At 50.1% G+C, this 15074-nt stretch overlaps 1 protein-coding gene across 1 annotated transcript; it reads right to left on the bottom strand.

The window, feature by feature from the left end:
• Nucleotides 1–544: 544 nt before the first annotated feature.
• Nucleotides 545–2040, bottom strand: RPP25 (ribonuclease P and MRP subunit p25). The gene has a single exon (XM_057723647.1). The coding sequence runs from the start codon at nucleotides 1856–1858 to the stop codon at nucleotides 1217–1219; it is 642 nt and encodes a 213-aa protein (XP_057579630.1). The 5' UTR covers nucleotides 1859–2040; the 3' UTR covers nucleotides 545–1216.
• Between the last annotated feature and the right edge of the window lie 13034 nt (nucleotides 2041–15074).

Genomic DNA, 15074 nt, shown 5'->3' on the forward strand with positions numbered 1-15074 from the left:
TTCTCTGCTGAATAGTAATTTCCAGCAGTGGATTTGTGCTCAGCCTCTCCTCCCCCTCTCCCAAGGGTGTGCTGTCCTTTCTCAGAGAGAGAGCAGTGAAGGGTAGATCCAATCCATGGGGGGGGGGGGAGGCGGGGTCTGTGCCAGCCTATTGGCAGGAGGCTGCAGGTTTAGGGACCCTAGTTGGTCTGCCACCCTTGGCAGTGACCCTCAGGAGAGTTCATCGATGCTCAGTTTCCTTCCCCTTCCAGAAAAGCAACGTGCTGCTCCCTTTTCCTTAGTTGTGATGTGTAAGGTGACAAAGGTATCCTTCTGGCCACAAGCCCTGAAGCTAGAGCCAACCAGGGAGGGCTGAGAAAGAGGGAGAAACCACGGACTGGGTAATGTTCCTCCTGCACCATTTTGAAGCTGTCCAGTTTCTGTGCCTGACCCCTGAGACTCCAAAGGCTAAGGATTCCAGGCTGGAAAGGACTGAGACACAAGGGGGCGCACCAGAGCAGTCTCTGCACAGGCGAGTGGTTAGGAAAAAACCCAGGGACAGAGCCATTTTTGTGTTTGTTTTATTGGAAGCAAGACTCCAGCTGTGGGACTCAGGGGAGGAGGCATAGGAAGTTCTGTCCTGGGTCTCTCCCTCTGGGCCAGCATGAGGAAAGGGGGATGTTAAAAGAGCTAGAGCCTATGGAGACACCCCTGCTACCATGATCTCAGGATGCTTCTTAAAAGCAGGGGAAGGAAAACTAGAAAGGAAACTGTGTCCTGGGTGAGGGGCAGAATAGGTGACCCCCACAACTCATAATCCCCTGCCCTCACACAGTGGTTTCCAACACCTTGCCCTCTGCTGACAATGGCGGGGTGATTCCAAGAGCTTTCCTCAGCTTCCACCCTTCAGGCCCACTTCAAGAATCCTAGGTGCCTTTAACCCTTGAGGGTCCTGAGCAAGGCTCAAGAGTCCCACTGCCCACCATTCCCTCCCTGAAGAAGGTCCCCGTATGGTTCAGAAAAGCTGAAGGTGGAGTTCTCTGTCGTCAGGCAACACAGGTGGAGGAACAACCCCACCACGAAGCTTCCCTGGGGTCCCCCTCTTGTCGCCTTGGGGTCCATGCTGCCAGGTTGTGGGTTGCAGAGTATCAAGGCATGAAAGGGTGGAGGTACGTCTCAAGGTCGAAGCTCTGGGGGTAAGATTCAGCCCGTCTAGGTGGCCCAGAGGCCGGAGTTCTCAGGCGGTCTGGTCCTCTTCAGTAGCACCTGGCTCAGGCTGTGACCGCTTCGCGGAGCCTTCTCCAGCGGCAGGTTCCCCTAGACTCCTCTTGGACGTCGGTGCAGTTGGCTGGGACGAGGGGCCAGGATGGGGGTTCGGAGGCTGGTAGCCGGGTTGGCGCGGATCCAGCGCATCCTTGGAAAGTAGGATGGCGAGGCTGGGCACGTTCTTAAGCACACTGAGACTGGCGGCTGGCTCGCCAGGCTTCCGACCGGGCGTGGGCTCCGGAGGGAGGCTCTGCCACACCTCGCGCACGCTCCGGTAGCGAAGCCGCGTGACCTGATGCAGACCCGCCAGGCGGCGCTTGAGGATCTCGGCGCACGTGACGGTCTTGGTGGTGGCCCGACCGCAGCCGCTGAAGACGATGGCGCGCGTGGCTGGCTGCGCCATGCTGGCTGTGGCGAAGGCCAGCAGGTTCCGGATCTTGCTGCCCTCCTTGACCCGCATGTGCACGGCGCCCGGCGCCAGGTCGGCGAAGGGGCCAGCGCCCGGGCCGCCCCCCTCGTCCCCGCTCCCCACCGGCGCCTCCTCTGAGCGCACCTTACGGAAGTTCTCCATGCGCCGTCGTTGCTGGGACCGCGGGGACGCGGGCTTCGCCATCCGGTGGCCTCAGCCCCGGGGCTGCATGGCGGCCGGTCGCGTCCGGCAGGGCCGGCAGGGGTAAGGGTGCAGGAGCGGCGTGGACGCGGGCGGGCGGGCTGGGACGGCGCGATCCTCGTCTTCCACTTCTCTCCACTGGGCGCTGCTCTGCGCCGCGCTCTCGGCGCCCTGCGCTCCGCGCCTTTAGCTGAGGCCCCGCCTGAGAGCCTGGGAGCCCCGCCCCTGCCACCAGGCCCCGCCCCTAACTCAGCCCGGCCAGCCTGCGCCCCAGGCTCACCCGCCGCTCGGATCCAGTCCGGTCCTCAGCTACCCCGGCGTGCCAGCTGCGCACACCGTGGGGCGCCATGGCAGTGCTCCGGGGTGACCTGTCAGGTGAAGTTTCCCTATAATCGCCATCAGCCCTCCCTGAGTCAGACCTGATAAACGCGCAACCTAAATAAAAACTGCGTTTGCCGCGTCCCCGAGCCCTTCCGCGTTTCAACTGAAGGCCACCCCTTGTCCCCTCCCAAGGAGAGATTTCCAAGCGTCCTGCTGGGGGCTGGGGCCTCTTTCTTCCACTCCTTAGAGCAACCCCCCACCCCCACCCCCGTCCCTTCCGCTGCTGAGACGCTGTTCTCGCCTCAAGGACAGTCCTGTTGCACCATCATCAGAGTGAAGGAGGCGCTGGCTCCGGCTCCGCTGCGCGCCTGCCCTCGACGACCACGTCGCGGTGTGGTCCTCGCAGGGCAGCCGGAGACTGAGGTCTCAGCCTCGCCGCTCCTGACTGGGGCTGGAAGCTCCTGGACGCCCGCACACCCCTAGGGTGTGGGGACTGAGGCTCAGAGCCAGGCTGTTCCCTGAGATGAATGAGAAGAGAACAAGGAGACCCCTTCTCAAGGGGAAAGCTCCCTCCATCCATGCCTGAAAGTCGAGTATTAGAGCTGCATGCTTTAGGGTGAGCCAGGCATTGTTCCTTACTAACGTGTGTACCCCTTCTTCTCAGGTGGAATTTCTTGTTAGCCTGGCTCCCTGGGACCCAGTAGGGTCCTTTTTCAGAAAGGAGACTGGGTGAAGGCAGGTCTTGAGAGAGAAGGGAGGTAGGTGTGAAGTTGAAGCCTCGGAGGCATTATGAAGCTACTGGGTGCCCCTCCCCGGGGAACTCTGCAGGACTGAGGGATTGGCCCCGGATCTCCTGCCAGGAAAGATGAACAGTGAAGGGAGAGGTGAAGTTGACTGCTGATGAGAGGGATGGGGTTTGAGAAGGAGCTGGACCCTCCCTAGAACTAACTTCTCGCTCTTCCTTCCAACCCCTCGGGCGCGCACAGAACTGAGAGTGGGCCAGACCTGATCTGGGCGGGGGTGGCTACCACGGGGCGTGGAGGGGAGGAGCTCAGAGAGTTGCGGCGGACGGGAAGTCCTTAAAGTGCTGGGGGCGGGGGGCATGACAGTGCTCGGGGCAGCTGGGCCCCAGTCTTGAGACGGGGCTGCCAGGGTTCCCTTCCCTCTCCTCGCGACCTCCTCAGCATCTTGTATCTCCTAGCTCTCAGCGCTGCTGTTTGGAACCCGGGGTTGACCCCATTACCGCCCCTTGGGAGTAACTGGAGCAGGTGGAACTTTGAGCCCCAAAGTACGGATGACCAACCCCCTCTCGGATTTTCTGCTCGAACTCTGTGATCAGGGGCCCTCGATGTCGCGTTCCGCTCCGAACCTGTACTTCTGTCTCGCCCCAGCTCCCGCGAGCCCCACAAAGAAGAGCCACAGGGGTCGGAGGCACAGCAGTCTGGAGAAGGCCCAAGGGACTGCAGCGCTTGGTGGGGCGCAGGGAACCTCTGGCTCCGTAAGACTGGGGCAGTTGTGGGACCTAAAGGGCATCAGTTTCGCTAGGCCTGAGAAAAAGTCCCCGAACGGCTGGAATCTGTGTTCGAACAGATTGGTTAGGGAAGAAGCGAGCTCTCCATCCACGGGGGTATGCAAGCCTAGGCTCAACGTTCACTTGGAGGGGGTTACGCGGGGGTCTGCAATTTGGAGGAAGGGGCCTGGGAGCTCCAAGTTTATGTCGGGTGAGGATGAGGCTGTTCTGCGTCCTCCTGGGTTGGCCCTGGAAAGCGCCGCACCGCCCTCCCCCTCCACTGCCGCCAGCTGTAGAGGAGTCGATTCACTTCGCTCTCCAGTCAGTGAAGGGAGACCGCGGAAAAGGCCCGCATCCCCTCGCGTCGCTCCCCTCCCCTTCCCAGCTCCCTCTGCAGCACTTAAAATGTAAATGTACATCGTGATTAGCCGCCGGGTCGCTAATTACCGCTGAAGCCATTCATTACACTGTCAGCGCGCGTCGTAGCCCGCCGGCTGTGCGCTCCTGCCAGGCCGCGGAGTGGCGGGGCCTGCTGGGGAACCAGTGAGGGATGGGGGGGAGGGGGGCGGACCTGGGGAGGGGAGCGGAAAGATTCAAGGCGGGGAACGGTGAATGAGGGTAGCGAGGTTGGCAGAGAGGGAGCGAGGGCGGGAGAGGGGTCAGTGCGCTGGATGGTGAAGTGCGGGGGCGGGGCAGGGAGAGCAGAGAAATGCACTAGGCAGTTAAGAATGGAGGCGAAGGAGAGGTGGCGAGGATAGCTGGGGAAGGGGGCCCTGTGAGAGAGGAAACCGGGGTGAGGAGCGGGGCGAACGGAGGGTACGCTGGGGGAGGCAGGGAGGAACCGGGGGGGCCGGGCCGACGCGGTTGAGAGGGGAGTAGAGGGCTCAAATCTGGGAAGGTGCGTAAATAAATTTGAGCATCTGTGGCGCACACTCCCTGACAGAAACGTGGAAAGACAGTCAAGACTTTCTGTTAAAAAAAACCGGGTGGCAGCTATCCACACGGTAGGACCACAAGTATTTTTTAAAAGTTAGGGAATCTATTTCTGTATGTACAAGTTTATAGATATAAATGTATTTTTAAAATAATTAAAAAATATCTGCAAGAAAGCACACTGCACCTGTTACCTCTGAAGCTGCCTTTTGTGGGCCTCTCTAAGGAAAGAACTACTAAATATGAGTACAAAATTAAGCCCAGAGTTTTAGAACAGTCTGTATAAGTGAGGTCCTGACCTTGAAGTCCGGACTTCATTAGTTTCTTTTTAAATTAATTAATTGGCTGTGTTGGGTCTTCATGGCTGCACACGGGCTTTCTCTAGTTAAGGCACACAGGCTCAATAGTTGTGGCTCACGGGCTCTAGACTGCAGGCTCCATAGTTGTGGCGCTCTGGCTTAGTTGGTCAGTGGCATGTGGGATCTTCTTGGAGCAGGGATTGAAGCCATGTCCCCTGCATTGGCAAGCAGATTCTCAACCACTGCGCCACCTAGGAAGTCCCATCAGTTTCTTTTTGCCTCTGTGTGACTTTGAGTAATTTGCTTAATCCTTATGCCTTGGTTTTCTCAGTTGTAAAATGGGGCTAATACAGGAACCTGCCTCATAAAGTGGTTGTGAGACACATAACAGTCTTAGAATCTTGGCTGATAAGTTCTCAGGGGATGTTGGCTAATGTAATTTTTCATATATTATTTGTTGTTAAAATAAAATTTAAAAATTTAAAAATGGAGAGGGGAGGAAGAAAGCCGGTAAAAAGGGAAAGAAATGGGCAAAGCCTTGGAAATAACAGTTTTCCTAATATATTGGGGACGAATGAGTGGCAAAGTAGACTCCTTTCACCCTCCAAGGGGGTGGAGGGGTGACTAGGTTGGAGCCCAAGCCTTGCCAATGCAGCTCCAGCCCCTGATCTGCAAGAGGACCATTCCAGCAGTACATCCCACCTCTCGTGGACAAGTCACCTTTCACCCTAATACTGGGAGAAAATCCTTGATGCAGGGTAGGTCTCTTCCTCCTCTGTATCCCGTGGCAGGAAGAGGATGGGGGACCCCCAAAACCCCTGGTCCTAGTCCCAATCTGTCCAGGCAGAGGCTTGGGGGCATGCAAAGGAGTCGGGAACTAGAAAGTTAGAGAGGGCCAGAAGGAGGTCAGATTTATCAGGCACCCACCAACTGCCCAGCATTGGGCCAGGTACTGTCATATCTATTCCCTGATTTAAGTTTTGAAATCTTCCTTTCTATCATTGTTTGACAGATGTGGAAACTGAGGCACAGAGAGATTAGGTAACTGGCCCAATATACCACAGCTAGAAAGCAGCAACCACACATATTTGGATGCAGGTGTTCTACCTAACCTGAGTATAAGAGAAAAACTTCTTAATGGTTTGAGCTCCCGTAAAGTTGTGACTTGGTTTGGGGGAGAGAGGAGGTTCCTACAGTGGGGAAGATGTATTGGTTATCTATTGCTGCATAAAAATTACCCCCGAACTCAGTAGCTTTAAAACAAAAACATTCGTTATCTTACCCAGTTTCTGAGGGCTAGAAATCCGAGAGCAACTTGTGTAGGGGTGGCTCTAGCTCAGGGCCTCTCATGAGGTTGCAGCCGAGATGTTGGCTAGGTCTGGAGCATCTGCTCTCAAGCTTATTCACGTGTTGGTCAGAGACTTCAGTTCCTTATTGCATGGATCTCTCCATAGATCTCCTCATGACAAGCAGCAGGCTTCCCCTAGAGCTGAGAGGGGGAAGGAGGGAGGAGAGAGAGAGAGAGAGAGAGAGAGAACAAGTAGGAAGGCAGGAAGGCACAGTGCCTTTATGGCCCCACTACCTCTGAAGGGGAATTTGGTTCCATTTCTTGAAGGGAGCAGTATCAAAGAATTTGTAGGTGTTTCAAAACCACAACAGAAGGGGAGGGTTTGGGAGGCAAATTCAGGAGGAGAGCAAATCAAGACTCAACATGCCAAAGAAAATATGTGGAAAGACTCAGGAGAGCTGGATTTATTTGCTTATTGTTAAATGGATGTAAGAGTGACAACTTTTCTAAGACTGTTTTCAAGTCTGATTGTGGGCATAAGAGCAGTCACTGCTCTACAGGGCTCTCCTGGTGGTTAAGTAGGTTTATGGCTATCAGAGCTCTTTGTGAATTTCACACTGCTAGGCAATGATGCCTGGAGGTGAACGTGACTTGGGAGAGAGTTCTATATCAGAGTCCCTGCCCAAGCCAGGTACCTCTTCCCTTAGACTGAGTCCCAGGCCCTGGGTCAGGGCTCTGATTCTAGCTCCCCATCTCTGTCTCCACTCTAGTCCAGCCTCCTCACCATGTTTCACCTCCATCATTGCTTTTCCCCTTGGGTCAGTCAGGATAGGACCCAGGAGTCCCAACACCAGCAAAGCCTCTGCCTTCAGGCCACTCCTCCTGTTGTGCTGGCTCTGACCCCACAGATGGGAAATAGGGGTTTGCATTGCAGACCCAGTGAGTGGTTCCCTTTGGGGACAAGAGCCATTAACCTTGCATGAAATTCAATTGCTTTTCTAGCCAACAGGCCGAGTCACCTGAGCCCTGGGAGGGAGAGGCAGGAGGGGATATGTGGGGCCTAGAATGAGTGAGGAGAGGGGTCTGTAGGAGGGGGAAGGAGAGGCAAGGGAAGCTATCAGAGCTCCTTCTCCATCTCTCCAGGGGTGGGTGCTGCCACGAGTCCTCCATCTTCCCTCCAGATTCCAGAAGCAAGTATAGTAAAAAGCCACTCACCTGGGCAAAGTTAGAGTCCCCAAGAGAGTGCTTGCTCCCAAGAGACTTCCCAAGAGCCAGCTGGGATGCCTGCAACTCCCCATGGTTGCTTCCACCTGTAGATCAGTTTTGCCCTCTGAAGATAAGGTTGTACCCTAATTCCAAGGTGGGAATTGATCAAAAACAAAAGAATCAGGTTGTTTGAGAACCCTGGGGTGGGAGGAAGGTATAGAGCTGATAAGGTGTGGGAACAGTTACCAATTACAGCACTTATTATGTGCCAGACAGTCACATGTATTAATTCATTTCATGCAACAGTGAAGCCACTACCCATTTCAAAAGTGAGGTAGAGCCAGATCCAGAGTCAGTCTGGCTCCAGAGTCTGTTCTTTTATTTATTGATTTATTTGGTTGCGCCAGGTCTTAGTTGCGGCAGGTGGGCTCCTTAGTTGTGGCATTCAAACTCTTTCGTTGTGGCATTCATGTGGGATCCAGTTCCCTGATCAGGGATCGAACCCTGGCCCCCTGCATTGTGAGCGTGGAGTCTTAACCACTGTGCCACCAGGGTAGTCCCCATGGTCTGTTCTTAATCATGGCACTAGACCATCTGCAGGGTGAAGGAGAAACAGGGCAGAAAGCCATCAGCTTTAGGGCTCACCACAATGAAGATCCTGGAACTCCAGGGTAGAATTCTGCTCTTCTGGTGCCTGCCTGGGATAGGAAGGCACCAGGGCAGCTCTTCCTCCTCCCACACTGACCTGGGGCAGAGCTAGGGTGCTTGGTTTATGCCTTCCCAGAATTACAACTACCCTTCAGGGATGCACTGAGTTTTTCTACAACTTATAAAATGTTTGCCTATCTAACACCCAGGAACAGCTAGTGGGGTGGTTAAGAGCATGGTCTCTGGAGCCCAATTGCCTGGTTTTGAATCCCAGCTCTGCACCTTGCTAGCTGTACCCTTGGTCAAGCTATGGCACCTCTCTGTGCCTCTCTGTTCCTGTATTGTAAAATGGAATCTATGAGGGTGATAATAGAACTCACTTCCTGGAATTATCTCAGGTTATCCCCCTGATACCTCCATGGGATCATCACTCCCACTTTGCAGATATAGGCTAAATCCCTTGTCCAAGAGGGACAGTAATGCTTGTAGGCAAACCTGGAGGGTGGGGTATAAAAAATAAAAAAGAGAGCGAGGGAGGCAGAGCAGGATGTCAGCTCTCATGGGGCAACCAGAGCTGCTGAGCCCCAGCTGTTTGTTGACAGGCAAGAATGCAGACCCAGTGGTTTTGTTTTGCTTGTGTGTGATTTAACATTTTCTGCTTCATTTCAGTGGGGAGTGGCTGTATCAGCTTTTCTGAATGTTGCATGCATAGATCCCTTCTCCCATCACATCCTGTCAGAGTCAGGCTTGTAACAAACAGTGTAATTTTGTTACTGTAGAGGCCCCTACCATTTGGAGCATGAGGAAGAAGCCAGGAAATAGTTTCCTCTTTCCTGGATCACCTCTCTTCCTGGCAGTTGTCCCTTCCCCATGTCTCCATGGTGGTGAGAATGGAGGCAGCTCTTTTCATATAATACCCCTGTCACTGTCATCCCAGGGTTCATCCCAGTTCACGGAGCTACTTGGTCAAATCCCCTTTATGGCCATGAGGGTCCCCTGTCACCACAAGGCAATTAATTGTCTTCCCTTCTCTTGAGCAAAAGATGAAGTTAGCCAAGTGTGCCTGTCCTCTATTGTTCTGAAGTAAATCACAAGACGCCCTGTGCGTACTGTCCCAGAAGATAAATTTTATACATTTCAACAAGGCAAAACAGCATATTTTGTTTGCAGAATTCCTGGGAGAACCCTCTCTCTGCCCAGAAATCATGCATACTTGCTGCTTAATGCCTTGCCCAGTGAACCTGCTTTGGCAAAGATAATAGTTATGATTGGGTGTCACCAGCTCCCATCATTTCTGCCTCCAGAGAAGCCATGGGAACGGGCAGAACGCCTCCCTTCTCTGAAGCAATTGTCTTATTGCTCCCACAATTCTTCACTCTGGGTATGGGCACACCTTTCAGAGTCTGCCCTGAAATTCAAGTGAGCAACACAGGTCCAGTGTTTTCAAAAAGGAAACCCCAAATTTCATATTTTTGTGTGACAGTTTAGGTTCTAATTTTTTAAGTTAATTAATTTGGCAGCACAGGGTCTTAATTGCGGCATGCGAGATCTTTAGTTGTGGCATGCAGGATCTAGTTCCATGACCAGGAATGGAATCCGGGCCCCCTGCATTGGGAGTGTGGAGTCTCAGCCACTGGACCATCAGGGAGGTCTCAGACAGTTTAGGTTTTTAATTGTTGCCAAATGTTTCAGTTAACTGTTGCTGGCTAAGAATCACCTTAAAACTTAGTGGTTAAACATAACAATGATTTATTGTTTCTAGTGTTTCTGTGGTTTCTAATGCTTGGCTCAGCTGGGCAATTCTGCTTCCTATGGCGTCAGCTGGGGTCACTCATAGGCATTCAGGAAGGAGCTTGATTGGTGCTGGAACTCTCAATATGGTTTCACTCGCATGTCTGGTGCCACAGATGGGGTGGCTGGAATGTCTGGGGGTGCTGGCTGGGCCTCTCTCCACATGGTCTCTAGCCCAAGCTTATATCTTGAGTGGCTTGATCCCAAAAAGATGAAAATGGGGGCTTCAAAGACTCTTAAGGCGTAGACCCAGAAGTCACACTTTATTACTTCCTTTGCATTCTATTGGTCAAACTAAGATACACATCTAGCTCAGATTCAAGGTGCGGGAAAATAAAGTACACCTTTTAGAGGAAGATGTGACGTGTGTATATAGGCAAGGGAGCCATCTCTCTGGGCAGAGCCTTATCAACTAACTCATGTCGTTAAAACACACATATCTGCAGGTCATTGTGGTCCACAGATGTTATTCTACTTGAAACTTTTAAGAAATTCATCCAGAAATCCTTCAAAACCAGGGGTTTATTATGGCAGGAGGTAGGATGGGGAGTAGCAAGAGAAGGAGGCTCTGGGCTTTCTCTGGTGTTCATGAGGCCTCTGTTCATTGGCGGGGAAGAAATCAGAAGCTAGGCACTGCCCATACCTGACTATCGTTACTTCCTTCTTACTAACCTATCTTGGGACTACTTCCCTCCGTAAGCCTGAATCCCAAAGCTGCCCAGTTATAACCCAGAGGGAAGCAGGCCAACTGACTGCTGAGATTTAATACCCTGATGGGTACATCATCTTTAGCCTAAGAAATCATTGCAGGATTTTAATCAGACCTGTTTGATTAGGTTAGTACTTGGAAATGCTCACTTAGTATGCTAAGAGGCCTCTGTTCCAGTTACCAACTGCTACCTGACAAATTATCCAAAATTGAGTTGGGTAAAGCAATACTTTGCTGTGTTCACAGATTCAGTGGGACAGGAATTTAGGCAGGGCACAGCAAGGATGGTTTGTCTCTTTCTAGCCCACGTCTGTGGTTTCAGCTGGAAGACTCATAAGAAGGCTGGAGGCTAGAATAATCTGAAAGTTCGTTTACTTGCATGTTTGTTGGTTCTTGCTGGCTGTCAGATGAAAGCCTCAGACCTGCATGTGGGCCTCTCCATTCGGTCTTTCTGCTTGGAGTAGTTTGATCTTCCTCACAGCATGGTGGCTGGATTCCAGGGTGAGCATCCAATGACAGAGAGAACCAGGCATAAACCATACTGCTTTTTATGATCTAGCCTTGGGTGTCACACAGTGTCACTTCTGCCACATTCTGTTTATCAAGGAAGTCACTAAGCCTTCGCCCAGGCTTGTGAGCAAAGGAAGTAGACTCCATTTCCAGATGGGGAATGGCAAAGTTCTGGAAGAGCATATAGGACTAGAAATATTGCTGTGGCCATTTTTGGAGAATATAAACTGCTGCGGCCTTAAAGACGCATTAATTCCATGAAATCACCATTACATGAGAAATCTGCTCTCCTCCCTCCTCTGACCTCCTCTCCCACCGTTCTCCCCCTTACTCCTTCCATTCAAGCCTCACCAGCTTCCTTGCTTTTTCTCAAACACAATGAACACACTTCCATGTCAGGGCCTTTGTACTTAGTGCTCCTTCTGCCTGGAATGCTGTCCCTCTGACGTCCCCTTGGCTCTCTCCCTCATATCCTTCAGTCCCTGCTCAAATGTCACCTCTGAGAGTCTTCCCTGACCACCCCAATATAACAAACAAACACCAGTCCCCTTCCTTCAATCTCTATTCCCGTCTTTGGCTTTATTTTTCTTGGTGGCATTTATTGCCTAACATAATTATATTTTTAAAATTGTTTATTACCTATCACCTCTCACTAGAACATAGGCTCCGTGAGGGCAGGGACTTTGTTTTGTTCTCACCTGCCTCTCCAGCACTCAAAACAGTGTCTAATACTCAGAAGGTGATCAGTATTTGTTTGTTTTTAGTATTTTTATTATTTATTTATGTATTTATTTATTGGGCTGCATTATGTTTTCATTGCTGCGCATGGGCTTTCTCTAGTTGTGGCAAGTGAGGGGCTACTCTTTGTTGTGGTGCGTGGGCTTCTCATTGCAGTGGCTTCTCTTCTTGCAGAGCACAGGCTCTAGAGCGCGCAGGCTTCAGTAGTTGCGGTGCTTGTGCTCAGTAGCTGTGGCTTGCGGGCTCTAGAGCGCAGGCTCGGTAGTTGTGGCACATAAGCTTAGTTGCTCTTCAGCATGTGGGATCTTCCTGGATCAGGGATGGGAACTGTAACCTGTGCATTCATTAGCAGGCAGATTCTTAACCACCGCACCACCAGGGAAGTCCTCGGTATTTGCTGAGTGAGCGAATGACGGGCTTCTTTGGGTGTGAAAAATCAGCAACTCATCCCCAGGACATGGTCTAAAACAGTGGTTCTTTCTTTTTTTTTTTTTTAAATGTCACAATTTGTTTTATGAAGGCAATTAAAAAAAAAGTTTATTTGTTTGTTTGTTTTATTGGCTGTGTTGGGTCTCTTTTTGCTGTGCAGGCTTTCTTTAGTTGCAGTGAGTGGGGGCTGGTTTTCATTGTGGTGCTCGGGCTCCTCATTGCCGTGGCTTCTCTTGTTGCAGAGCACAGGCTCTAGGTGCGTGGGCTTCAGTGTTGCAGCACATGGGCTCAATAGTTGTGGCTCACAGGCTCTAAAGCACAAGCTCAATAGTCGTGGCGCACGGGCTTTGTTGCTCCGCAGCATGAGGGATCTTCCTGGAACAGGGATTGAACCTGTGTCCCCTGCATTGGCAGGTGGATTCTCAACCACTGCACCACCTAGGAGGCCCTAAAACAGTGGTTCTTAAAGTGTGATCCAGGGATCTTTGGAGATCCCTAATCTTGGTGGGGGACTGGGGGGAGAGAGGATCTGTGGGGTCAAACATTTTTGTAACACCACTAAGACATGATTTGCCTTTTTCATCCTTATTCTCTCATGAATGTACAGTGGAATTTTCCAAAGGTTGCATGACATGTGATGTTGCAACAAATTAAATGCAGAAACAGATATAGGACTCCAACTGTCTTCTATTAAGCCAGACACTAAAGAGGTCTGCAGAATTGCAAAATAATGCTCTCTGCTCTTCTCCAAGTGAGGATACAGTGAGAAAGCAGCTACCTACAAGCCAGGAAGTGGGCCCTCACCAGCACTTGACCATGCTGGCACCCTGATCTCAGACTTTCCAGTCTCCAAAATTGTGAGAAATAAATCTGTTGTTTAAAGCCCAAACAAAACAAAACAAAACAAACAAAAACAATGCGACTCTTCTCACTACTTTTTTATGTGTGTTTGTTTTGGAAAACATATTTTAAATAAAACTATGTTTTTTATATTAACGTGTAATTTATTATTTTTTGAATGGATGAATACACAAATGTTTTTAAAATGTTTTGCTTTAATACAGTAAATATAAATAACCCTCATTTTAAAATTTCTATGGGGTTAATAATTTTTAAGAATGTAGAGTGGTTCTGAGACTAAAATGTTTGAGAAGGTAGGAAGCAGAGAAGATAAACTGTTTTCCGTACTACAGAATTGGGGATTGTGGAGCTGATCATCAGCGGTTCCACAGAGAGATGAGGGTTGGGAGGAGATTGAGGAGTCTGGACACAGGGAAGAGTTGAAATATGCAGAGAAGCCCACCATCACGGTGGCCCATGTCCCCATGCAGGAGCAAGGCCAGGGCATCAGGATCTGAGTTCAGGAATAACCAAAAATATTCTAGGGACAGTCATGTATGATATTGACTGTTTATGGTTTTAATTGGTCCAAAAAGATTTAATTTGTTTGGGGGAATATGCATAACATTTTAATTTTCATAGTAATAATTAGTAAGCATTATTACTCATTATTTAGTTATTATTTTAGTAAAATAATTTTAGTAAAATAAAAACAGTAAAATATTTTTATTTGACATATAATAACAAAAGAATAAAGGAGCCACATCCTTGAAATCAAAAGTGAAAAGCGTGGAACTTCCATGATGGTCCAGTGGCTAATACTCCGCACTCCCAATGCAGGGAGTCCAGGTTTGATCCCTGGTCAGGGAATTAGATCCCACATACATGCTGCAACTAAGATTTCGCACGCTGCAACTGAAGATCCTGCATGCAGCAGTGAAGATCCCACATGCCACAACTAAGACCTGGCGCAGCCAAAACATGCAAACAAATAAACAAATATTTTTTTTAAAAGTGAAAAGCATAACACTGGTGCAAATTAGCTTCAGTTTCTAAAATTAAAAGCCAAGCAGGGAAAGTAATATATATATATATTTCTTATTAAGTAATGGGTGGCCATAAAATTATGATTTCATGAAAGTAAGGCTGACTTAACAGCAAACTAGCTCACAAGAGACTGATAAATAAACCAGACACAAACCGTCAAAAGGTCTGTCAGTCACAGCGTTCGACTGACCACATGCCTAAGAAAGGTCCATGGGAGTCCAGGTAATGACCAGAGTTATGACTAATGGATCTTGAGTCAGAGCAAGGGAGTTTGTTATATGATTTACCTGATACCCTTCCAATAAATACCTTTTCTGCTCACAGTAGCCAGGGTTGGCTTCCTTACATATACAGCCAAGAACCCTTGGTTGATCAAGGAATCTTCAACACACAGGGGAAACTTACTGCCTTGGGAGGCTGAAATCACTGAGGAATATGAGGTAAACAATAGCTTGAGTGGGCTACCGACAGAAGAATAACAGTTTTGCTTTTTCTTTTAGCAGATGTTTGAAGGATAAATAGAAGAAAGAAGAAGTTGAGGTCACTGAAGAAAGAGAATAATTGATGGATTAAAATCCCTGAAGAGGGACTTCCCTGGTGGTCCAGTGGTTAAGACTCTGCACGTCCACTGCAGGGGGCAGAGGTTCGATCCCTGGTCAGGGAACTAAGATACCACATGCCATGCAGCATGGCAAAAAAAAAAAAAAAAAAAAAAAAAAATCCCTGATGAGATAAGAAGGGGTGGAAATCAGCAAAGTTGGGGGGCTGGCCTCAGCCTGGGAGAGGATGGGGAGACATCTGTCTCATTCTGTTTGCACTGCTATAACAAACTACCACAGACTTGGTGGCTTATAAACAACAGAAATTTATTTCTCACATTTTTGGAGGTTGGAAGTCCAAGGTCAAGGTGCACACACAGTCAAGTGAGGGTCTTCTGCGATGTAGACTTC

The sequence above is a fragment of the Hippopotamus amphibius genome, chromosome 2 (genome assembly GCF_030028045.1).
Source record: "Hippopotamus amphibius kiboko isolate mHipAmp2 chromosome 2, mHipAmp2.hap2, whole genome shotgun sequence".
NCBI lineage: Eukaryota > Metazoa > Chordata > Mammalia > Artiodactyla > Hippopotamidae > Hippopotamus > Hippopotamus amphibius.

Coding starts and splice junctions, on each gene's coding strand:
- RPP25 (XM_057723647.1), bottom strand. CDS start 1,858: ATGGCGAAGCCCGCGTCCCCGCGGTCCCAGCAACGACGGCGCATGGAG.